This window comes from Malaclemys terrapin, chromosome 10 (assembly GCF_027887155.1).
Source record: "Malaclemys terrapin pileata isolate rMalTer1 chromosome 10, rMalTer1.hap1, whole genome shotgun sequence".
Classification (NCBI taxonomy): Eukaryota; Metazoa; Chordata; order Testudines; family Emydidae; genus Malaclemys; species Malaclemys terrapin.
This window is the reverse complement of record NC_071514.1, coordinates 18,337,972-18,363,511: the sequence shown is the minus strand read 5'-3', so window position 1 is coordinate 18,363,511 and position 25,540 is coordinate 18,337,972. Positions and strand designations below refer to the sequence as shown.

The window sequence follows — 25,540 nt, the reverse complement described above, 5'->3', positions numbered from 1 at the left end:
CAGAAAGATTTAATTAATTTATATATATATATATTAATTATATTATAATATAAAAAAAAGGTTATAACAAGCTCTAGCATTCCTTTAGTCTGTGGTACCTCTGGAGAACCTTGAATTGTATTAGTCTAGCATGTATTACCTGATACAATTCAAGGTTCTCCAGAGGTACCACAGACTAAAGCAATGCTGGAGTTTGTTACTATCTTTGAAAGGAGAATTCAGACACCAACTTGTCTGCTTCATCTGGCAACTAATATGCCAGAATGTTTTTACTGTGTGTATTTACTATGTAAGCCTATACTAATATTTAAAGTGTTTGAAATTTCTGGTATGCAGATTTGTGAAATTTCACACAGTAACTCCTCACTTAATGTTGTAGTTATGTTCCTGAAAAATGCAACTTTAAGTGAAACAATGTTAAAACGAATCCAATTTTCCCATAAGATTTAATGTAAATGCGGGGGGGGGGGGGGGGGGGGGAATTAGGTTCCAAGGAAATTTTTTTGGGGCAGACAAAAGGCATTATATACTGTACAGTACTGTACTGTGGTGGGGAGGTGCCCCTAGCTTACCCCACACAGGCACTGCCCGCTGCAGACCATGAGGCAGGCAAGGACGCTAGGAAGCACCTTGCGCAGCAGCAGCTTCCCCCCAGAAGAATACGTGCTGACTTTGCCAGGGGATGCTCCAGGCCTGCCTCTTCCCACCCCCACTCCACCTCCTCCCTGGAGCACGCCACATCCCCACTCCCCCCGTTCCTCCCAGCGCTTCCCTGCCACCAAACAACTGTTTGGCAGCACCTACGACTTCTCTCTGTCCAGCTTTGAAGGGAAAGCGCCGCTTCTCTCCGACGCTGGCTGCACGGCTGCCCCTGCTCCTCCTGAGTCCTCCGGCCTGTGCTCGCAGGACGGCATTCCGAAAGAGGATTTAGAGCTGCAGGCCAGGTCCTGGGGCCCCCTTAGCCCAGGGCCCTGCAGCGCCTAAAGCCCTTGCGTTCCGGGTGGCCCTGCCTGCTGGGGAGGGGGGCAGCTTCCCCGCTCCCTCCCTCCCAGAAAGTCCTAAGAGCCGCCAAATAGCTGTTTGGCGGCAGGGGAAGCGCTGGGAGGGAGGGAGGATGGGAGGAGGAGGAGGCGGAGAAGAGGAACTTGTGCAATGCTTCCTCGTAAAGTCAGCCAAACGACATTATAAGGGAGCATTGCACAACTTTAAACGAGCATGTTCCCTAATGGAGCAGCGACTTAACTGCGAAACAACATTAAGCGGGAGGACGTTAAGTGAGGAGTTACTGTATTTGATTTTTGGATAGAGAATTAGATTAGTCCCGTCCGTCCCCCCCCCCCCCCCCCCAACATGAACTTAGTAATGGACAAAGCAGCCTATTATGTTTAATGGAGGACTTTTAGAAGAGATAATACGCATAACAGCTAAACCTGAGCTTAAGAAAATTTAAAGCATTTTTTGAAGTATATCATTGATTAGAAGGAAGAAAAATACAGTTAACACAAAGGATAGATTTGAGTTTTGATGCAAATTTCCACTAATCCTATATTACAAATGCACATTTTCACCTCTGCAAGTAAACTAATAGCTTCAAAATTGCATCCAAAGTAACATTTTTAAACAATAAGTCACAACTAACCCCCCCCCCCCCCCCACAAAAAAACAAACAAAAAAGGCGCACCTCCTAGGAGATTCCCACCTTTATTCCAGCCCCAGTACATCAAGTACAGAGTTGTGTAGAAATCCCAGGTCTGGCTTAGGGAAGAAATTCCCCAATGCAGGCACCGAGGAAGACAGACGCAGGCTGTCTTCCAAGAGCTCTCTCACAAACCATGATGTAGGGGGCATGCCACGGATGGGCTGGGAGCAGGAGAGAGGAGCTGCAATGCTGAGAACGTAGGTCAACGGTTCTCAAACTTTTGTACTGGTGACCCCTTTCACATAGAAAGCCTCTGAGTGCGACCCCTTTTTATAAATTAAAAACACTTTTTATATATTTAACACCATTATAAATGGTGGAGGCAAAGCGGGGTTTGGGATGGAGGCTGACAGTTGACGACCCTCCCCCCCCCATGTAAGAACCTTGTGACCCCCTGAGGGGTCCCGGTCCCCAGTTTGAGAACCCCTGATGTAGGTAGTGCTGCTGCCCATAGGCAGTAGGTGATAGTTACATTGGGATCTGCTCTGGTTCCTGGATCAGCTCAGCTTTGGGAAAGCATAAAGCCACAACAGCTCCACCACCCCCTTGAAAGCCAATTTAAAAACAAGCACTTCAAAAGCAAAACTAGACAATTAAGAAAAAGAGAGAGTGAGAGACTTAGAGGATGTTTCCCTACCAGATAGTTTAAAATTTGGCTAAGATATTGGTTCCAAACAACTTTCCATTATGTTCATTTCTACGCTCTCTTAAGCATGCTTACTTTGAGTGTTGCACAAGCTGTGTAGGAGACCGTTGGCAAAATTTCTATAGGTTCTTTGAACATAACTCTGAATGTATTAGCAGTTCCATCACAACTAAATCCAGTATCATTTTGTCCCAGTGTTTGATTTTTTTCATATTCAATTATCTGCATAAAAAAAATAAAATAGAAGTGTCTTTTTACCTGTTAATTAGTTTACAATTTTGAAGAAAACTCTAGTCACAAAAAAAACAACCAAGCATCAACATATATAAGTGTCACATTCTGGGGTACTATTCAGACCAGTGAAGGGTTTTGCGCTGCCTGCCCTGTAATCCTGGGTGCCTCACAATGCTTTGCTGCTGTAGTTCCCAACCTGGGCCGCTCACAACCAGCCTACCAACATGCAGGTCACACCCTCAGTGTCTGTGTATAGCTGCAGCCCCGGTCCAGCAGCTCTGACCCCAGCTACTTGCCAGCAAAATACCAGTCACACACTGGCTTCCACCAGCCTTGGTTACTACTGGCAGGATGACCCCAACAAACTCCCTAGTCCCAGATTTTTCCCCAAAATGTGTGTTCTGTAATGTCCAGCCCTTTCCTGGACAATTCAGATATTAAGGTTTGTTGCTCCTGTAAGGAGTTAATATTCAACAGTTTTGTTACTTTAACTGGAGTTATCAAACAGTTCAGTTTAAACACAGCCTTGGAATAAAACAAAAAACAGGATAGGATTTTAAGTGAATTCAAGTATAAGTGATAAAGCTAGAAATGGATACAAGCAAATAAAAATGAAAACGTGTCTAAAGGCCTAAAACTTAATCTAGCAAGTTTGGTTCAAGGCTTTTGTTCAAGATGGCCTTTCTCACTCACTAGTTTGCAGCATGATGGTAACTGACCCTGTCCTTGGTCACGTTATCTCCTAGTGGCCCATCTGCTTGTGACACAATTAACATCTGGAATTTTAATGAATGGGAATTCACCCCGTCATGCACTGGGAGCAAGAACCAGGAGTGTTGATCTATTACAAAAAAATACCTCCTGGAGAAATACTAACTTTTAAGTAAACCTATACTGCTGTCCAAGACACCTTTAAAGAATAAATATCTTCATAAACAAACAGGTGCTCACTGAAAGATCTAAAAAAACCACATCACTGAATTCTTCCAAGAATGTAGCAATACCTATAGAACTTTATGACTACACAATTCTGTTTTATGTTCATTTTAGCGATTATACTCCGACTACAGATTCTATTAATCTCACAGTTCCCATGTTAATTTTAAGGGGAGAATAGGAATAGCTTGCCAAAAATAAGAAAGTAGGACTCAGAAGTTTAACTTTCTATCTCAGTCACACCCCAGGGACAAACAATAGAATCATATTATTGAAGTCAATTCACATTTTTATATGCAAATGTGTCATGATCTATCTGGACTAAATAACTGCTCCATCCCAAATCAAATTCATAGTAAGCCTTATTTAAGAATTGTTCCTTGTACCAAATTTAGTTTCTACTAAGCAGTTTAATTAAAAATATACTATACCTGTATATTGACTTGATAGTCTGTGGGTCCATGAATAGATCCATACAATCCAAATCCCACTATGGAAATTCTTCTATTAACTGTGAACCTGACACAGGAGAAAGGCGAGTTATAAATATCACATTTCAACAATAGTCACAGGGCCCTGATCTTGCTCCCACTCAAGTCAGTGGAAAGACTCCCATTGATTTAAAAGGTGCTGGATCAAGCTCAGGATATAGTACTATATACAATTTAATAAAGCAAACCAGGCTTACTGTAAAATGAAGTTTTACTAAAGAGATGGCATCCTAAGACCTCAATTTTACAACTAAAGGCCCCAGTATTCCACAAGGATCATTCTGAAGGACTCCGTATACTGAATAACAAAAATATCTCTATTTTGACCAGCTCTGAAAGGAAACATTTTAACGGATCCAATTTTAAATGTGGCAATGCATGTTATCATTAATAAGCTATACTCTAGAATCCACCTAAACTATTTTTCCAGAATTTCCCTTTATTCTCTTTATTTTAAATGCTTTTATCTATGAGTGTGCGCACAGTCTACTTGACAGTGCAAATGTTGTATCCGTGGTAAATCAGTATGTTACTGCTTTCAGTACTACAAAGCAGCATTTGAGTCACATGTTTTTTTCTCCTTGGACAACTCATGACCAATACCTGATTCGGTCACTTGTTCCGCTGTACCCCCAACGGCTCTCCACTTGCTGGAACCTGTTTATGCTGCATTCTTTTCCTCGGAGGCAGCATCTCGGTCGGTCAATATAATCAACTCTAGGTTTAGGATTGACCGTAAAATGCAAAAAGAGATTTACCACTTCCCGATCTGACAAAATTCCAGACTGAGCAGGACCTAGGAATAGAAGCAGCATGTTTCTGAGAATATGATATGCTTTAACATTTTTATTCTGAATTGTTGTATTTAAATAAACAGTGTAAAGTCCATCATGATTGGTCTCAGACCAGCACAACTTTTGCAAGATGGACTGTTTTGATAGGAAGGAGTGAAATGCATTTGTTACTAACAGGGTAGTTGTGAAAGGTTTGTAAAGTTAGTCCATTATTAGCATAGTGTGTTTCTCTGAATTACATTAACATATTAGTAAGATAAGTAACCCACAGTTACCTGCTGCAAACTCTTCAATAGTCATTAGTGGAAAACGGATTAGAGATAGAGCTTTTCCAAGCACTTTCTGTTTGTTTCCTGACGTCACAGGCAGCTGCTGTCTTTGACACTCTGCTTCTGCCCAGCGAACAACAGCTCCAAAGAGTCTACTTTCTCGAATACTAAGTGTGTCTCTTTCTAGTACTGCACACAGTGTGTCTAAAAAAAGAAAAAGTTACTAATAAATTTAGGTCAATTTTCTCCTTTCATAGCAATTTCTGTCTTTACATATGTTAAGTCATCTTAAAGTATTTTTTAAATTATACAACTTCAGTTAAGAATAAACTATTTGATTAAAGAGCCCAAACTACTTTAATATAATAGAAAAGTGATTGAATATACATGTAAGGGATCTGTTTAAGGACTAAATAAATTTATTGCAAAAAAAACCACCACAGATAAGACAGTTTTGTCTTACGTGTAAATCAGTCTTCTGGAACAGTGTACAGCATCCAATCCAACAGGTTTTGTCCTGCCCGCCTCCTTCTATAAAACAGCATATGAACTTTCTTCTTGATTCCTAAGACTAGGACTATATATAGGTATAGATATATAGTGCCAAACTGCTGCTCTCATGTCCCAAAGAGTATTTCCAAAGCTAGAGCAAGATCAAGAAAGGAAGTGATCAAGCAGATTGGTGAATGTCCGACTATGGGAAAGCCAAATTACTCATAATATAAAGTTGTCCTCATTTGAGTGTCCATCTGCCAATCTGGATCAACTATTGAAATGCAACAACCAGCAGAATGCACAAAAAGAAAAAAAAAGTGACAGTGTAAGGATATATTAAAGTGATCTTTTAAACATAGACATATGGCATCCAAAAAATTAAAAGCAGTACTAAGTATTCCAACTCTTTTTATATACACATCTCAGATTTAGTGAAGATCAGTGGGACATTTAACTCCTGGCTTTGCAGACCTCTCCACATGAAAGGCTGTTGTTCTTCACACAGGACCAATTAAAATAGGCACAAATCTATGTCAGGAATCTTGCTGATACTAGAAAAAGCTGCTCTGATTGCCATCTAACATGTGACCATAGATAACTTGTCCTTTTTTTGTAATCTCTGTAAATGAGACCACATCCAATTTCCTAAAGAAAACTGTTCCTGTGGAAAAGGGTAACCACTTGACATCCAGAGAAAGTAGTTGCATCTACTTAGACTGGAAGATGTCCTGATTTAGGTGGAAAGGCACATTATTTATTATTTATACTGCAGTAGAACCTGGTAATGGACCAGGCCCCCATTGTGCTAGGCGCTGTACAAACACAGAACAGTTCTGTAGAGAATTTCAAGAAACATTTTCCTGTAGTCTTGACATGATTTAAGGTTTATATGAACCTAGCCCCACCAAGAATAGCAGCAGTAGTTGAGATTCTAGAACCTAAAGATGACTAGAGGTGTTCCCAACTGAGATTCTTCTTTCTAGTCTACTAGTCACCCAAAGCAGGGATTTCACAATCCAATCGGGAAGGAAGGATTACCTGGAGAGGGACTCCTAGCGTTCACAGCTGAGCCCACAAGGACTTGAAGAGGGTGCAGAACATATAACTGGACAATGCCTAAACCTGAGAACATAAGACTGAATAGTTGAAGGCCCTGACAGTTATGTATATACTATGTAGGAGTTCCCAAACAAACTAGAATGATTGAAACAGCTCTGTCTAGAGAAGAGAATGAGGGAGACAATGATATGAAAACCAACTCCTGGGTGAGAAAGCCCTGCCATAAAACAATTTTTTTTTTTCCCTAAAGTAATGTACACAATGAAATTTACGATTTTTTAAAGAAGTTAAAAATTTTCTTCTTCTTCATTGTTTACCCAGCTTTGCACTTTATGAATAGGACCTGTGAATTTTTTCTAATAAACTATTTGAAAATTTACCCAGCTCTCCTCCCCGTTTATCAAAAAAGACACACCAGGTATGTAGAACTGATGTTTTGAACAAGATTTATTGGAGCTGTTTCTAACTGTTTGGACTTGAAAAACATATTCAGATAGTGGAAAAATCAGATTACCTTCCTCCTTAAGGGCTGTTATTACAATACCCTGAGTACAGAGAAAACCTTGTAGGTGCTAGATGGAAAGGATCATGTATTGGAAACAGTCCCCGTCCAGGTAGAATAAAAGAAACTTGTGAGAAGTTGGAATGAGCACAAGCAAGCAGTTGCACAAATCCAAACACAAGAAGTTTAAGGAGAGGGTAGTGCAATTTTCTTTTCTTTTTTTTAAATAAGGCCAGACTATCCATCCTCAATCTGAACTTGCTTCTTTGCATTCTAGCTGATTTTGAAACAAGTCTTGAACATAAGTTCCATCATGACTGTCTCTCAAACTAGATTGACAAAGCAGCTGGATCCTGAGTGAATAACGATATAACTTATCTCTGGCCAGATCATGCCTGCACATGGGAGACTGTAGGCCACAAAGGGTATGTCTAAACCACAATGTATGCCCTGGATTAGCAGAACTTGAGTCAGCAGACTTTGGCTTTGTTAACCTAGGGCTTGAGCATCTACACACTCATTTGTAACCCCAGGTTAAGAACTGTTGAACCTTGGGTCCAACCTGGGTCTCCAGCATCTATGCTGCATTATGTGGGTTTGAGTCCAGCCATCAATATCCCAGACTTCCTAGCAGGGCAGGAAGTATAAGGGCCGGGCCCTGCAACTCAGCTGGGTTCAGACCAGGGAAGGAGCCAGATGTCCTTTCCAGGGAGCTGAACTACCTGTGGAGCCCATGGTTAGCTGCAGCAGACGATGACGACACTTCTAAGCCAGCCTGGAGAAAAGACAAGCCATGGTCCCAGGAGATGGAGGAACTGGGAGAGGAAGCACAGAGTGAGCCGCCTGGCACAGAGAGGGGGAACCAGGCCCCAGTCACTGCAGAGAACAACCCAACCAGACGCCAGTAGGAAGCAGCCCAGGAAAACGAGACTTTGGGTCTGGTGTGTTGCCGGGAGACGAGGCAGTGACCTCATGTTTCCCTGCTGGCCCCACAATGGAATCACCGGTTGCTCCAAGGGTCCTGGGCTGGGATCCAGTGGAGCAGGGTGGGCTGGGATCCCCCTACCCCCAGCCACGCACTCAGGGTTGGGCAAGCACTAATACCTAGGCCAAGGGGCCTAAGCCATTGCCTGCTTGTTTGCTCAGCCTATGCCCAGAAGGCCTGAGTCCTTGTCTATTTAACAGTTTAGCCCTCAGGCAGGAGCCCCAAGCCACAGACTTCTTACTGGCCCAGCCCCCATCCTGGAGACTGGAGCTACCTTGTGCCGAGGGGCTCAGCTGCAAACCAGGATGACTGGTTGCACCCATTCAAGTTTGAGCACCAATTCTCCACCGCCAAAGAGGTGCCCCGGAAGAGATCCAAGGAATCTTACGCCACCAAACTCGGCTGTCCAAGGAACAAAAAGTCAGCGTTTGGGATTGTGGAATACTTTTGACAGACTCCCAGAGCATTAGTCCAGGGGGGCTGTGTCTACATTGCAATGCAATAGGACTTGAACCCAGGGTCCCAGCTTGATTTAGGCTCTAACTCTCCACCCCTGTGGGGTCCAGGACCCTCAGTCAGAGCCCTGAATTAGGGCAATTTGCATGTAGATGGACGGATGTTAGGTTTCAGCCTGAGTTCGAACCATGAGCTTACACTGCAATTAGATACGTTTCAAATGTAGGGCAGAGAAAGAGGCAATTAGTAAGAGAGGAACCCCTGTAGTTGAAAGTTAGCAATTTTCAGCAGTAGTAAGTCAAAGTCTGAGAAAGCATGCAGCTGCACTAGCTGCAAAGGCAGGATTGTATTTATACAGCACTCAAAGGCACGCTGTGTGCTTTACAGACAGAAAAGAGGAAAGGCTCATGTTCCAGAGAATCTGCATGCTAGACAGACAACGTATAAACTATGGACAGCAGGATAAAAAAATGCAAACAAGAGTGTTATGTTCTTAGCACTTATTTTCTTGTTTATAATTTATCCCTTAGTTTTATATGCAAGTGTAATCTGAATCAATTTGAACCTCATTTACTCACTGTTTAATTGGAATTCAGAAGAAGATTAATCATCTATTCCCCCACTCCAAGGAAAATATATGAGTTAATCTTAGTATAGAGTCCCATTTGTTTCTTCCTTCCCTGGCCTCTAGCAAAGCTTTAGTCCCATCTTTTTCTTGTGTACCTCATACACCATGGTTATTTCCTCTCCCTTACCTCTACACAGACACTCTTCTTAACGCTTTTCTGAGGTTGGTTGTGATGAAGTCAGTGGCATCAGGTAATGTACCGCTTCTCCTGCCAATAGTCTGTTCCCTCCTGGGAGTCTAGGCTCGAGCCCACTCATAGGTTGGAAGCTGATATCAGTCTGGGCTATTTACAGTACTAAGTTTAGTCAAGAAGAATATACATATGCTGCTTTCATAGCTGAAAGTAGGCAGGACCAGCCCAGTAGTTGAGCGGGATTGGCAAATGGACACTCGAAGAAGAGTAATTTAACCATAATGCTTCAACTAAAACTGAACATGCAGCAAAGGTATTTACAAAACCAATTTCTCTTTTTTTGCCATATTGGCAGCAATTTTTTGGTAAATCCAATGATGGGCAGTACTAAATCACAGTAGTGACCTAAAACAAAATTAGAGACAGTACTATAAATATGGCATATATAGTTAAACAGGACCAAACCAGATAGAAATCTGGAGTGTTTTCAAGTCAACAGACACTCAAGCTTTTTTTAGTATTTTCCTCACAGATTTAATCAGACATCACACACAAAGTATTATTGTAACAAATGTATAGTGAAAATTCAGAAAAATTCTTCTAAGATACCTGAAGATGCAAAAGTAACAACATTCGCAATAAGGTAAAACTGATTTTTTTATGCATTTAGATTTTGTATTCAAACTTATGTTACTCAGTGTTTCTTCTGCAGCGATTTAAAAAAAAAAAAAAAAAATGAGTGCACTACAGTGGTCAAAATAATACTGTACCACTAAAATTCCTACACTAATTAGACAATGTAGACTAGCATATAAAAATGTTTGCTTCATCTTTCAAAATGGTATTGAGGTAAAATCCTTGTACTTTTAATAAAGTTCTAACTAGTTCTAATCAATGTGAGCATAGATTTTTAAACCAAAAATCTGATCCTCAACCTGTCAAGTTAAAACACCGGTTTCAACATTATGTGATACCTGTAAACCACTATGTTACAAGAGGGTCAAGTTAAACAAGTCAATTGGGACTAATTTATTTGTTTAGATGGCTAAGCCTTTTAGCAGAGTTCTCTAATGTGATGATTTTTATATATGGGAATCTTTTAGAGCCTATATATTGTACATGTTTCAGTGCAAGCTTTGACAAAAAGGTACACTGTTTAACAATGCAAATCAATACAGTTCTTTTACAAAGTTTAAATACATATTCTGGTAATAGAAGGCAACTTACCTATGTCAATATCAGTAAAACCTTCTGCACTTATTGCATCCATTGTACTTTTGTCTATAGTGTCAAGACAAAGACTAGCAAGCTGAGGTTCATCAAATAATCGAGCCTATGGAGATAATATATTGTTAACAGACAAATGGTATGACTGTGGTGTTGCAACCAACAGATTTATGAAGTAACCCAAACAAACAAGTTTTTACTCCAGAATAATGGATACATTCTATTTAGACAGCCTCAATTTACCTTTCAAGTATTCCTTGAGTTTGTGTCAAACAGCCCTTGAATGATGTACTTCATTAAGAGTTTTTGTATCAGATTTCTCCAATTCTCCTTCCTGAATAATATTATTACACTGCCAAAGATAAATCTCTATATTTGAAATTGCAAGTCAAAACTACAATACTGGATCAAAATAGACAATGTTCTCAAAGAGCCGCAGATTAATTCATTAGAATATTAATAGCACTGAAGAGAGAACAGACCTCATGTTTATGATGTTCCAATAACAATATAAAAATAGGTTTATTTACAAAGCCCTTTTCCTTTCTATTATTTCATACTCAAGAAGCTGAGTGACAAAGCTGCAATAAGATGCTTGCAGAAAGACTGATATGCTGCACAGATATTTCTACCACAGATTAAACTACCTAGACATCTAACATTGTGTAAAATATTCGCTCTTGGGGGCTGATTTATTAAACAATATTTTCATAAGCCAACATTTTATTCAGGTTACCTGGGTAAGAAGCATAAAGGCATTATCTGCTCTAAGGTGTTTAGTGAGAAATTCCACACAATGTGCTTCCAAGGCTGGGACTGCATACTTCTTGGCAGTGTAGAGAGTAGTCATAACTGTTTCAGGACCAATCTGAACTTCATCTGAATAAAGAAACCTGGAAATAATACAAAAATACAGAAGGATAAAAGGGATATAACTGAGGCAGAGCTGAACATACCAACTAAATTTAAAGAACATGATTAACAGCCTCTTTGTACTGACAAAACAAATTAAAGAAGTGCACTAAAAAAGTTTGGTACTAGTTAAGATGTGGCAGCATGTTAGCTTATGAAAAGCTAATGCCATTAGATCTGCATAAGAAGTGTAACACTCCCTAAAACTAATCTTGCTGTACTGGTTGATTAGATATGTACAGCCAGTGAAGAGTAGCTGAGCTGGCAAAATTACTTTTAATTCAGATCTGGCTCAATAGCAAGAACATCTTCAATTTGAGTATCAATACCTCTATTCCTATACCACTGCTCTCCATTCAAAGACATTGCACACTATTAGGGTTACCATTCGTCCGGATTTACCCGGACATGTCCTCCTTTTTGTGCTAAAAATAGCGTCCGGGGGGAATTTGTAAAGCACTCACAATGTCCGGGATTTCCCCCCTCCCCCAGAGCGGCTGGGAGGGCTGCAGGAAAGTCCCGGGCTGGACTCCGGAGCAGCTGGAGAGGAGCTCCGCCCTGCATTCTGAGCAAGTGTCTCAGCACAAAGTGCAGCCCTCCCCTTTTGCAACTGGGAGCGGTTACTGCCATGCAGCGTAGCAAAACGGGAGCGAGAGCACTTTGTGCTGATACAAGGGCAGCTCTCCCCTGCAACCCGGTCCGGGCCAGGGACCGGGTTTTGTTGTGCAGGGCCAGGGACCGGGTTTTGTTGTGCTGGGGAGCTTAGCCACGTGTCCGGCTCGCACAGAGCCCAACACCCTGTTCTGAGCAGCAGGGTAAGGGGGGCAGGAGAAGGGACAGGGAGGTTCTGGATGGGGCAGTCAAGAAACGGGTGGGGGCTTTTGGAGGGGAGTGGAGAAAGTTTTGGGCAGTCAGGGTACAGGTAGGGGGTAGGGTCCTGGTGGGCAGTTGGGGGGGGGGTCTTAGGAGGGGGCAGTTAGGGGACAAGGAACAGGGAGTCTTAGGTAGAGGGTGGGGTTCTGGAGGGAAGTTAGGAGCAGGGGTCCCAGGAGGGGGCAGTCAGGGGACAAGGAGCGGGGGGGTAGGGGGCTGGGAGTTCTGGGGGGGAGCTGTCAGGGGGCAGGAGTGGGGAGAGGGATCGGAGCAGTCAGGGGACAGGGAGCAGAGGGGTTTAGATGGGTTGGGAGTTCTGGGGGGGAGCTGTCAGGGGGCAGGAGTGGGGAGAGGGATCGGAGCAGTCGGGACAGGGAGCAGAGGGGTTTAGATGGGTTGGGAGTTCTGGGGGGGGCTGTCAGGGGGTGGGGAGTGGTTGGATGGGGCGTGGGAGTCCCAGGGGTCTGTCTGGGGGTGGGGGTGTGGATAAAGGTTGGGGCAGTCAGGGGACAAGAGGCAGGGAGGCTTAGATAGTCCTGGGGGGCAGTTAGGGGCAGGGGTCCCAGGAGGGGGTAGTCAGGGGACAAGGAACGGGGGGAGGGTTGGGAGGTCAGGGGGGGCGGGAAGTGGGAGGGGCAGGGGCGGGGCTAGGGCGGGGCTTCTCCCGTCCTCTTTTTTGCTCGCTGAAATATGGTAACCCTACACACTATCCATCCAGCCATGAGGGGACACAAACCAAGGACTTCCACTGCGATAACATCTTAATTCTAAGTCAGCATTTTCCCTCTGCAGGAAACTAATATTTCAGCTAATGACCTCTATTTTTTTGACAGAGACTGCCACAGGCTGAAACTCTGACCTGCCTCCATTGTTTTTGAGAATGCAGGATAGATTGGTGTTTTAATGGTAGTAATGAATCAAGAGACAAAAAGTATGCACCAAAGGCAGCAAAGCCAGCTTTCCTGAAAGCTGTTACTTGTTGAGATGAGACAGGAGTATTGATTCTAAGATACCAATCACTGGGGGTGGGAATTATTTGTTTTTTAAAATCTGTTATTGACCTGAAGAAAGTATTTCCAAGTCTGTCACTACTGCATCTCTAATTTCTAGGAAAGTTAATCAAAACTGCTCTATTGGTTACAGAAATACACAAAAAAGATTTCTGTATATTACAAGTTATTAAAAACCCACCAATATTGGTTTAAACATAATAATAAAGAGGCATACTAACAGAGGCAGGAATTCCTACGTCAAGACTAAAGACTATTCTGCACTAGAAGTGCCACAGCAGCGCAGCTGCACCAATGCAGCCACGCCATTGTAGTGAGTCTGGTGAAGATGCTCTATGCCAACAGGAGAGAGCACCATCAATATAACAAAACCATCTTTGTGACTGGTGGTAGCAATGTCTCCTGCCAACATAGCACTGTCCACACCGGCGCTTAGGTCGGTGTAATTTACATCACTCATGGGCGTGGCTTATTCACACCCTTGGGAAACAAATTATACCAACATAACCTGTAGTGTAGACAAGCCCTAAGCCTCCTTTTTCCCCTCTTGTTATTTTGGTTTAGTTAAATATCCATTATTTTACCTAATGCACTATTCTGAGACTCCTGCAACAATGAGGCACAACAAGGTGCTAAAGCTAGAATGTAAGCAGGTAACGTAATCCCCAGGCTTTGTCACAACCATAATAATCTAATCTCCTTGTTTAAAAACCAACATTTTGTCCCTCTTAACATATTTTTCAATGTACTTAAAAATATACAATGCTTTTCTGGTGCTTACTTTAATATAAAAAGTGTGAGAAAGAAGCAGATAGTTCCTATATTGTGTATACAAACCTGAAAGTCTATGGGGCCTATGAAAAAGTAGTTGAGAACTGTTGGCACTCATGAAACTAACGTAGCTGCTACCGTGCTCTAGGTCAGCAATTTGATAATTTCTTCATGGGTCAAAGCTGTTGATCCCTTTGACACGTTACCTCATTTCATATTGGTTTTAGGTCAACATGCAACAACTGCTAAAAAAATCCAGACTCTCCAACAGTAGGCAGCTATCTAGTAATACCATTTGATTAATAAACTTAAAAAAGGAGACTGCAGAATTGATGGCCTCATACTATAGCCACAGGGCTAATGAAAAATGGACAGCACGCATCTTAGCTCATCCTTTCATGTTAGCTTATATGCTTTTAATAGGTACTAACAAAAGCATGACTTGAATTAGTCCATAACATAGGCCATGTAGGGCTAGTCTACACTACCCGCCCAGATCGGCGGGTAGAAATCGATCTCTCGGGAATCAATTTATCGTGTCTCATCTAGACGGATAAATCGATCCCCAAATCAACGCGCGTACTCCCACGTCAGGAGGAGTAAGCGCTGTCGACGGGGGAGCTGCGGCGGTCGATTTGCCACCATCCTCACAGCGGGGTAAGTCTAATAGGATATGTCAAATTCAGCTATGCTATTTGCGTAGCTGAATTTGCGTATTTAAAATCAATCCTCCCCCCTCCCCCAGTGTAGACCTAGCCATAATAAAACTTTGGAGTTATTTCATAAGCACTGTAGACAGATACTTTTGTATATATGATAAAGATTTGGCAAGCCAGTTGCCAGGAATGGTGGAGAGGAAGGGGATGATTGGAACAAACGGTTTGCTGTGCTGTGCAAAGGGGGAAGATAGCGGGAGCAAGGTAGCAACCTGGAATTTCCCCGTGTCATGAATATATTTCGTTACTGAGACTCAGGGCCTAGGCTAGTACCCTGGTTGAGGGATTATGTCAGAAGGAAAGGGAAACAGCTGGAAACAAAGAACAGCTGAAAATAATTTTGGGAAACAGTTTGACTGATTTTGTACAGGAGCATGATAATGGTCTCTGGAAGCCTGAGAGCTTTACTGGTCCTGGAGCATTCCTGCAGCTTTGTAAGGAGTAGTGATGGTAATAAATAAAGAGAAATCAGTTAAAGGCAGAAAGAGAGGAGTTAAAGAAAGATAAAATTGAGACAGACAGACATCCAGGCTGAGTCAGACACCTTCTGTGCTCAGATAGTGGCACGGCAGACGCAGGGGTATGACAGTGAGCAAGGCCTGGTCCACACTAACCCCCCCCACTTCGGACTAAGATATGCAAATTCAGCTACGTTAATAACGTAGCTAAATTCGAAGTACCTTAGTCCGAACTTACCGTGGGTCCAGACGCGGCAGGGAGGCTCCCCCGTCGATGCCGCGTACTCCTCTCGCTGAGCTGGAGTACTGGCGTCGACGGCGAGCACTTCCGGGATCGATTTATCGCGTCTAGACAAGACACGATAAATCGATCCCAGAAGATCGATCGCTTACATCTGGACCAGGAAGTAAGTATAGACGTACCCCAAGAGAGTAACAGGCTGGAGCAGGAAGTGTCTGGATTGAAACAGCAGACAATGGAGAGTGATAAGATTTTAAACTACAAATTAAGCAGCTGATTTTTTAATTTAAAAATAAAATAGCTCATTTTGAAAAATCCTTCTAATAGGATGGGGATTTTTTTTTTAAATGACTAATATCAATCTTATACAAAAGATTTTAAACTTTAGCAGATTTAAATATTGTGGCGTTAGTGAGCGTTACTGTAACAGAAAAAAACATTTTGGGTTACTCATTTAGTACAGCTTCTATAAGCACATTCATTAAGTCATGGCTGGCTTGGGTATATATTTTTTAACTTTACTGCTTAGAGCTTTATCCACATAACACAAGAGTAAGAGTTTCATATCAGCTTGGTAGACTTGGGCCGCTCTGAGACTATACTCTTAAGAATCAGCCACCATAGTCCAAAAAAGAATTCAGCAACTTGTAGCAATGAAGCATCCAATATAACCAAATACTTTTAGAGTGAGGAAATTTAATCCACACTAGAATAGAAATGTCAACATGCCAATATATGATTTATGCTTCTTTGTCTTGTCTATATTAGGAAAAGTTGGGTGCATAATTTCTTATCTGAATGTTTCTAGTGTGCACATATCCCTTTATATCTAGAAAGTCTTATTTTCCCCCCTCACAACGCCTTTTGTGGGATTTTCCTGAGACAAGCAATAAAGCATTTTGAATAAATTCTTAATGTTCAAAAATGCTGAGTTAGGGAATAGAGAGGCAGGCACAAGAACTATTAAAAAATTGCAAAACAATGAGTCACTTGAAGATATGGGTCAATGATCCTGGAGCATTTCCACAGTACCCCTCCTTTTCCAGAATGGGAAAATCTGTCTGAGTGGCTTGCTTCTGAAGAATCCCTCTGCTTGTGTGTGTAGGGCAGTAGTTCTGAAACTTTGTATGTTGCAGCCTTCTGTTTGTTACAGGTCTGAACTTGCCCTCTGCATATCCTTTTCTGCCTCTCACCTGTCTATAAATATCTTTCTTTTTCTATCCATTTTCTACGTACAAAAATTTTTCAGAGAACATTTTATTTCCTCAATACCTCTACTTTCTCTGCCTCCAGTTTTCAGCCTCTCTCTCGCAAAGTTCTCTCCCCATTCGCCCTCTCTTCCCCAGGTCCTGCATTCTCTCATTCCCTCTTTCCCGGTTTATACCTTATTGTCTCTTCCTGTAAGGCTTCAATGTCAATTTTCTCTCCCCCAGTGTATAGGTAAGAATGTGAGAAAATGTTCAGAGGCAATTATTTTATAAAGGAAGCAATTGAGATCACTAAGTCCCCCAGACCAGATCATTTCCTTAAAGAGAATCTCCCCCGAAAATTTTTCAAGAGAGTTTATTAGGCCCCCAGCAATCAGTTCTGTGGACACTGGTGAATTTTATCTTCTTAGAATGCAAGAAAAAAAAGCAGAGAACCCTACCTAAACTCACCAGGATGCACACAAATTCATCCCAATGGTCCCCCAACCACTGTAGTTGCTTTGCAAGAACTCTTTTGGTCCTTGTTTAAAAAACCCTACAGTCTAGAGAAATATTGGATGGTAAGTCAACAAACAAAGAGCAAGTCTACACTACAGTGCTACATTGGCACAGCTGCACCGTTGCTCTCCCCTTTGGCATAGCTTCCACCTCTCACGGAGGTGAAATGCCTATGTCGGCAGGAGAGCATCTCCAGCCGACACAGCATTGGTGTGGACAGTGCTTAGGTTGCTGTAACTTTTTCACACCCCTGAGCAATGTAACTTACATTGACTTAAGCAGTAGTGTAGGCCAGCCCAAAAAACAGTTATTTTATTCCTTAAACCACCGTTTCCCAAACTTGGGACGCCGCTTGTGTAGGGAAAGCTGCTTCCAGCAGCTCCCATTGGCCTGGAGCAGCGAATCACGGCCAGTGGGAGCCGCGATTGGCCGAACCTGCGGACGCGGCAGGCAAACAAACCGGCCTGGCCCACCAGGGGCTTTCCCTACACAAGCGGCGTCCCAAGTTTGGGAAACACTGCCTTAAACCTTTGAGCTCAACCAATAATAGGTTGTTTTTTTCCCCCAGAATGGTTTTTCCCTCAGAGATAAGTCCTCAGTCTCTTCCTTTATCTATTTAGTTATAATCTTGATTGCAAAAAGTAACCCACAATAAAATCATATTTTAAAAAGTTATTACTGAAGGAATAATTCTATTTATTTATATATTTTAAAGTAATACTTTAAATGTAAGCTTGAATATCAATACCTTCCTTCCAACATCTCTAAGCCATTTTCTAAATACCTTAATACTTTTAGGGTTTGGCTTTCTGAACCATCTATCAAAGATCAACAACTCTAATAACCAATATAAGCAGTTTTCATTTAGACAAAAATAAATGTTCACAGAGGAACAGGAAAATACTTAATTACTGCATAAAATACCTAATGAGCAATAGTTTACACTGTTCGATTACTTATGGGTAAGGCTACGGTTTAGTCACGGAGGTTGTGGAAGTCACAGAATCCATAACTTCCAGCAACCTCCATGACTTCAGCCTGCTGTGATAGGGAGCTACACAGTCCCCTGACGCCTGCAGGGGCAGGGAGCTGCAGGGTACCCCCGCCGTTTCTGGCGGCTCACTGAGCTCCAAGTCTCTGCAGGTGGTGGGGTACCCCGCAGCTCCCAACTGCGAGCTCCCAGACGCTGCGGGCAGTGGGGGAATCCCCAAGCTCCTGTCTGTCGCGGGCGGTGGGGTCCCCCGGAGCTCCCAGCAGGAGGGGAACCCCCAAGCTCCTGGTAGCTGCGGGTCCCTGGTGCTGCGAGCGGCGGCGGTATCCTGCAGCTCCCAGCCCACATGCTGTAGGTATACTTTGCAGCCCCCAGCTGCTGCAGGCAGCTCCTCACCCCTGCTCTGCTGCCCCGCTTCAGGTGCTGTGGAGACCCACAGATCCCCATTTTGTCAGGGATATTTTTAGTAAAAGTCACGGCCAGGTCACGGCTTCCGTGACTTTTTCTTTTTTGCCTGTGACCTGTCCGTGACTTTTACTAAAAATATCCCTGAGAAAATCTTAGCCTTACTGATGGGCATTATGTTCTTAGTAATCTCTACACTTTTTCCAGAAAACAGAGCTAAAAATAGACTGTTTCAAATGGAATGGACTAACCTTCATGCTGCTTATTTCCTCTGCTTAAATTTGTTATATGTAAATATGTTTAAATTTTGTATTTTAATAACTCTCTTTCCTCTCCCCTCCATATTAAAAGCAAGCAGAAAAGATAGAGGCAGACTTTCTTAAATTCTAGAAACTGATGTAGATTCCAGTTGCACATGTAGACTTCCAACAAATAGCATTTTAGGAAAAGGGAGAACTGACTTCTTGTTTTTAATCTGATTTCAGAGTTCAGTAATCTGTACTTCTGCAGGAAGCAGTAAAGAAGAGTGCCTTACAAAACTCAGACAAACTCCAGTCTCTGTAGGTAGATAAGAGGGAATTAATTTCCAAGTTCTTTGTTTGAAATACTACTTGTAATTTAAGTCCTGTACATTTCCCCAACAAAAAATAACTAACTTCAACCTTACAGTGGTAGGGGGAAGAAGCACAGTTCAGACTGATTTGGGGACTTGACGTGAGAATTTTCTAAAGGCTTGGTATATACCTGGAAAGTTTTGCTGGCATAGTGTATGTCAGTTAGAGAGAGTTTGGTTGGTCGGGGTGGGGGGGGAGTTGGTCAACATAGCTATGGTAGCAAAACTTCAATGCAGATGTAGTTATACCATCAAAAAAAAAAAAAATCCTTTTGCTGGTAACAGCTTATTTCACTTGGGGAACTGGTATAAGCTGTTCCAGCAAAAGGACTTCTTTTGCTGGTGTAATTGCATCTACATTAAGGTTTGCCAGTATAGCTTAACAGGGAGACTTTCCACAACACAAAAGTGTAGGCTGGTGCCCAATATCAAATAGTCACTTAAGGTCTCAACAACAACCTCTTCTTCACCCAGGAACTCATTTGCTTTACATAGGCAGGAGATCACTACCCGCATCATCCCCTGCCACTCCAGTTTCATTTTTGTCCTCTTGGATATTTATTACAATGCAGGCTTGTAAAAACACTAATTTTAGTAAATTTGCCAATAAATGTAATATTACGTACAATCCTTGCATTCTCCTCCAGTATGCATTGGGAAGTGGGGTCATTTTAAATTTTGTATTCTCAGTTATAATACTGAAGTCAATTTTCAAAAAGTTTATAGTAGGAAGAAAGAAATGTCAAGTATTTGTTTGTATTAAAGTTTTCAGTAGGATGGGTGTTTTTTTAAAAACATACTGAATTTATATTTTGTGCTTATGTTGGCATATATAGAATTCAAGCACATTCTAATGGCGTAGGTGTTTATTTCCAGACCAAATGGCTTCCAAGATATGGTAACCTTTAAAATATCACGAATCCCTCAGTCTGCCAGTGCTTTTATATATAAGCTAATATAGTAAGGCCTTGGATCATTATATATTTTTTCTTACTATAATACTCAAGGGCCCCAAGCAGCCCACTGTGCTAGTAGCTCTACAAATACACAATGGCTTCTATCGCATTCTAAGGCCCCTATCCTTTGTCCATTTTTTTCCCCATAATGTTCAAACTGTAGCCTCTTTTTTAACACATTCTTAATTTTTTAAAGTTAAGAAATTAACTTCAGAATTTAAACTTAAGTCTTTAATCCTAAACTTTTTCTACTTAAATTTGACCTCTAACTATGGCGGTTGCTCTCTTAAAAAACCTTGCATATACATCTTTTTCATTCTCTTAACACGAGAAACAACATTTTGTCTGCAACATACACTTTACCTATTCCCTGTACACTAGCGCCTACCCAGTTTTGCCATTCCTTCATGACTATGGCTAAGATTTTGTCACAGATATTTTTAGTAAGAGTCACAGACAGGTCATGGGCAAAAAAGGAAAATTCACAGGAGCCCGTGACCTGTTCCTGACTTTTACTAAAAATATCCATCACAAAATGGGGAACTGCTAGGCAGCTGTGGGGCCTGGCTGGGAGCTCCAGGGTCCAGCTCCCCTGCGGCCCTGAGCTGCGGGGTCCCTCGCCACCAGAGGCCGGGAGCTGGGGGGGGCTCTGGCCAGGAGCTTTGGGGTCCCCCCATGGCCACTTAGAGCCCTCCAGTGCCCAGGAGCTGCAGCAGCTTCCCCCCCCCCCCGCCTGCTGCCTGCGGCGTCTGGGAGCTGCAGAGTACTCCCATCACCTCAGAGCTCAGAGGCTCCGCTGTCTTGGGTGGCAGTGGGACCCTGCAGCTCCCAGCCACCTGTGGGCTGTAGTCATGGAGGTCTTTGGATGTCATGGATTCTGTGACTTCCGTGACCTCCATGATAAACTCGTAGCCTTACTCATGACTGGAGTTTAGGGCTATAAGCCCAAGTCACTTGTGGAGCAGGAAGGGGATCTTCTACTAATATCCTCAAGTGAATGAGGAGAGCAAAGGTCAGCTGTTGCTCTACTCTGCTGTTCCTCCCAGGAGATGGGACTTTTAAAAGTCCACACCTGGCAGAAGGAAACTCCTGGCTAAGAGTTTGGGCACGTGCCCCATTCTCTTCACCCTTCATGGCTTGTCTCTATTGATTTCTAGTGTAAAAGGCAGGATGTCCCCACTCTACTCTAGAGGTCTTGTACTACTTCAATGGAGAAGTCTCTGGAGGGTCCTAAATCAATAACTTTCTCTCCAAAACCTTGACTGTGAAGGAGGACCTACACCAGCTCCACTGTATTCCATTACAAATAGATTGAGGGAGGACCTGAAAACAGTCTCAAAATTCTTAAGGGCTCTTACAAAGCAACAGTAATTGATTTCTCCACATCCACTGAAGGACAAGAAGTAATAGAATTAATCTGCAGCAAGGGAGACTTAGGTTAGATCAGGGGTGGGCAAACTATGGCCCGCGGGACCGTCCTGCCCAGAGCTCCTGGCCTGGGAGGCTAGCCCCGGGCCCCTCCCCTGCTGTCCCCACTCCCCCGCAGCCTCAGCTTGCTTGCTCTGCCGCCGGCACAATGCTCTGGGCAGTGCGGCTGTAAGCACCCAGGGCAGCACAGCGGCAGAGCCCGGCCTGACACGGTGCTCTGTGCTGCGTGGTGGTGGCAGCAGCTGGGCCAGCACCGCCAGCCACCAGTGCTCCAGGCAATGCGGTAAGGGGGCAGGGAGCGGGGGGGTTGGATAGAGGGCAGGGGAGGTCACGGTGGTGGTCAGGGGACAGGGGTGTGGATGGTGGTCGGGGGGGGGAAACAGGGGGTTGAATGGGGGCAAAGGTCCCAGGGGGCAGTCAGGAAGGAGGGGGGGCCATCAGGAATGAGAGGAGGGGTTGGATGGGGTGGCGGGGGCAGTCAGGGGACAAGAAGCAGGGTGTGTGTGGATGGGGCAGGGGTCCCAGAGGGGCCATCAGGGAATGGGGGGGGGCTTAGATGGGGCACGAGTCCTGGGGGGGCGGGAGGGGGGGGGAGGTAGATAGGAGGTGGGGGCCGGCCCACAACCCCCCATACAATTTACAAAACCCAATGCGGCCCTCAGGCCAAAAAGTTTACCCACCCCTGGGTTAGATCATAGGAAAAGCTTTCCAACATTAAGGATGGTTAAACTCTGGAATAGGCTTCCAAGGGAGGTGTGAAATTCCCATCATTAGAGGGTTTTTTAAAAACAGGTTGGACAAACAACTGTCATGGATGGTTTAAGTGTACTAGATCCTGCTACAGTGCAGGGGTCTGGACTTGGAACCTCAAGAAATTATCTTCCAGCCCTACATTTCTATGAAATTTGGGATTTTAATCAGTTTTTATATTTTATAAAAAGTTTAGCCTAATTGAACAGTTTCAACAGTATTTTAAGAATTATCTGCAATTTATTCAAGTTATCAATTCTCAGTAATAACCTTGATGTACAATATAACCGTTTCCCTCATATAAATTGCCATTGACAATTGCCACCTAGGCCTCTAATTGGCTAGTTTTATGTAGGTTTGAAATTGATTAATGATCATTCCTCCCCACCCTGAAATCTGTGCAATTGCCAGAGATCATAGACAACGTATGGGTGAATAATCACTTAATACACAAGAACAGCAGCAAGAAAAATGATCTGACACCAAGAAGCATTTTTTTTACTTGACCCAAGAAGAATCAAATCAATGAATCAAATCAATAAACAACACAGTATAGCAGACTCGATTCTTCCTTTATGCATTATTTAGAAACAAGTAATTGCAACACACACAGAAGAGATCTATTATTAAACTACATCTCCCACTGTCTTGCTTCAAAGGCAATCCCTTTGTAAGGACAATTTTCCTGAAGTAAGCATTTTCTTAGTGGGGAAGGTATAAGAATAATTTGCACAACGGGCAACTCCAAATAAAGCCTAAGGAGGGTCCAAAACTAAAGACGAGTCCAAAACCACAAAGTTCTTGGGCAGGGAACTGACAGTTTGACCTTGTTTGCCAGACCACACGATGGCTGTGCCCTGTTTCTATCTGTTTTGTGCCAGGTACAAACAGGTCACGAATACATTAAGCATGCTGAATCAGTGACAAGAGAACAAAGGGGGGGGGGGGGGGCTGGGAAGGGCGAAGGAAAATGCAGCAGCAAGCAGGCATAGGTGCAAGATGGAGAGAGGACAAGTGGGCCAGGCACCAGCAGCCATGAGGGGATATAATTAGGGCTTCTGCAGCCGGCTGGTTTACAAGCCATGTCACTCACTCCTCAGCCCCACACAGCGATCAGAGAGGGGCGTGGGCCAGTGCAAGGACACAAGCATCCACCCGCCAGCTGCTGTCGGCGCTCAGGGCAGCAGCATAAGATGAAGACTCAACGCCAGCGGCTAACCCGCTCCAACCCGGCACTACGGCAGCCCCCGGTCCCACCCCCGCCGGGTCTCTCCCACCAAACCCCGGCCCGGCCTGACCTGAGCAGCGCCAGGAAGGCGGCGGGCTCTACGTCGGGCAGCTCGATCTCGGCCGAGGTGGTGGCCATGCCCCCGTTGAACATGGCGTCGAAGACGGCGCTGCCGGCGGCCAGCAAGAAGCGGTGGGCGGGGATGCGCTGCTGGCCGGGCCCAGGGGGCCCCCCGCCGCCGGGCTGCCGCGGGCCGCCCTTGCCCACCACGAAGCGCACGTCGCTGAGCAGCTCGTTGGTGAAGAGGAAGGCGAAGCGCTCCTGCAGGGAGCCCTTGGTGGCCTGCCAGTTATACACGGGCTCCCGCTGCAGCGCCGCGGGGGCCGCCTCCGGGGGCCCGCCCGAACCCCCCGCCGTCGCCATGGCCGCCCCGCGGGCCGCTCACTCCGCCCGAGGCACGCGCATCCCCGCCGCCGGGCCTGCTACACTCGTCAGGGTCACAAACGGCCTTCCGTCAGCGCAGCGGGCGCTACTGCGCATGCCGCTCCAGCGATCTGCGCATGCCCGGTGCGATCGGCTGAAGGCCTTGCCCTGACATTGCCCTTCCTTGCCGTCACAATCTGCTTTGGGAGCTGCGAGGGGTCAGCACGGGTCCCGGGGCCAAAGGGGCAATGGAGATGGAGGGGGCAGATAGGCGACGGCAGGGACAGGGTGCGAAAGGGTGTTGAGAAGGGGTAGAGGGCTGCCAGGGGGTGGCAGAGGAGAGAGACCCCAGGAGATAGAGGGGCAGAGCGGGTAAAAGTTACTGTATGTGGGGTGAGCCCTGTGCAGTGGTGGCCAGGATAAGGCGCATCGGCGCAGGTGGCAGAGGGGCTGCGTTCCTCATTGCATGGTGCATCCCAACCAGGGCTTACGAGCTGTCCCGAGCGGAGCTCCAGGAATTATTTTCAACCTTCCTGGAGGGTTTTTTTGGAAGCATGTTGGGGGGCGGGGGCGCGCTGGGAAATTCTCTATAAGAATTTAAGCCCTGAGGTCAGCATTCCCTTCTTACAGCTGTGTGGGAAAGGCACAGTGTAGTGTAAAGCCCAGATGAGGCTACCCTTCTCTATCTGAAACAATGCACTGAGATGTTGAAAGAAACCTGATTCAGTGAAATATTTCACACACACCTCTCCTAATGTTGGTAAAGGGAAAAAGGAGAATACACCTCTCCCCCATATAATAGAGCAGTTAAGGAAACATAAAATGACTTCCTAGATTAAAAACAAATATGATGGTCAGTAACATATAGACACGGTGGAATAACCTGGATAAGGATCAGGATTGTGGTAATATCACCACACAAATAAATTCCTCACACACATCTATAAGAGCCAGAAGGTGATTACAGGTTATAGCCATCTAGAAAGTGAAATTCATAGAAATTAAGTCTAGCCAATATTCAGTAAAATAATATTATTTTATACTCGTGTATGAATTAAGTTAAATGTTTTTTTGAATAATTAATAAATTAAAATGACTCTGACATTGCACTCCATATGCTTTATGGAAATATGCTTATGAATATGACATAACTGGAATATGCTTTTTGTATGGTGTCATTAGAAAGCTTGTAATCTACTAAGTGTGTTCATCCTATTTGTTTGCATGTATTATTTCTATATCTGGAGTTAGGAGAATAAGATATAAACTTGTACCACTGATATAAACATGTTAAGTGGAGGCCATTAAGGATTGTAAATGGCCTTAGTTACTTGAAAGCCTTCCTCCTCCCCCCGAGCGTGCCACGCCCCACTTTTCCCCCTCCCTCCCTGTTTGGTGGTGCTTTGGACTTTGGGGGAGGAAGGGGGAGGAGCAGGGACGGGGCGCGCTCAGGGGAGGAGGTGGAGAAGAGGCAGGGCGGGGTGAGGACTTGGGGGAAGGTGGTG

At 44.1% G+C, this 25,540-nt stretch overlaps 1 protein-coding gene across 1 annotated transcript in view; it reads right to left on the bottom strand.

The window, feature by feature from the left end:
• BTBD1 (BTB domain containing 1) overlaps positions 1-24,255 on the bottom strand; it is a 28,411-nt gene extending 4,156 nt beyond the window's left edge. The window contains exons 1-7 of the mRNA XM_054041639.1: positions 23,683-24,255; positions 11,291-11,447; positions 10,555-10,660; positions 5,076-5,273; positions 4,610-4,802; positions 3,947-4,034; positions 2,421-2,567 (exon numbers count right to left, since the gene is read on the bottom strand). Coding sequence (XP_053897614.1) covers positions 2,421-2,567; positions 3,947-4,034; positions 4,610-4,802; positions 5,076-5,273; positions 10,555-10,660; positions 11,291-11,447; positions 23,683-24,035 — 1,242 coding nt within the window. The 5' untranslated portion in view covers positions 24,036-24,255. The remainder of the gene's footprint in view (positions 1-2,420; positions 2,568-3,946; positions 4,035-4,609; positions 4,803-5,075; positions 5,274-10,554; positions 10,661-11,290; positions 11,448-23,682) is intronic.
• Positions 24,256-25,540: the final 1,285 nt, after the last annotated feature.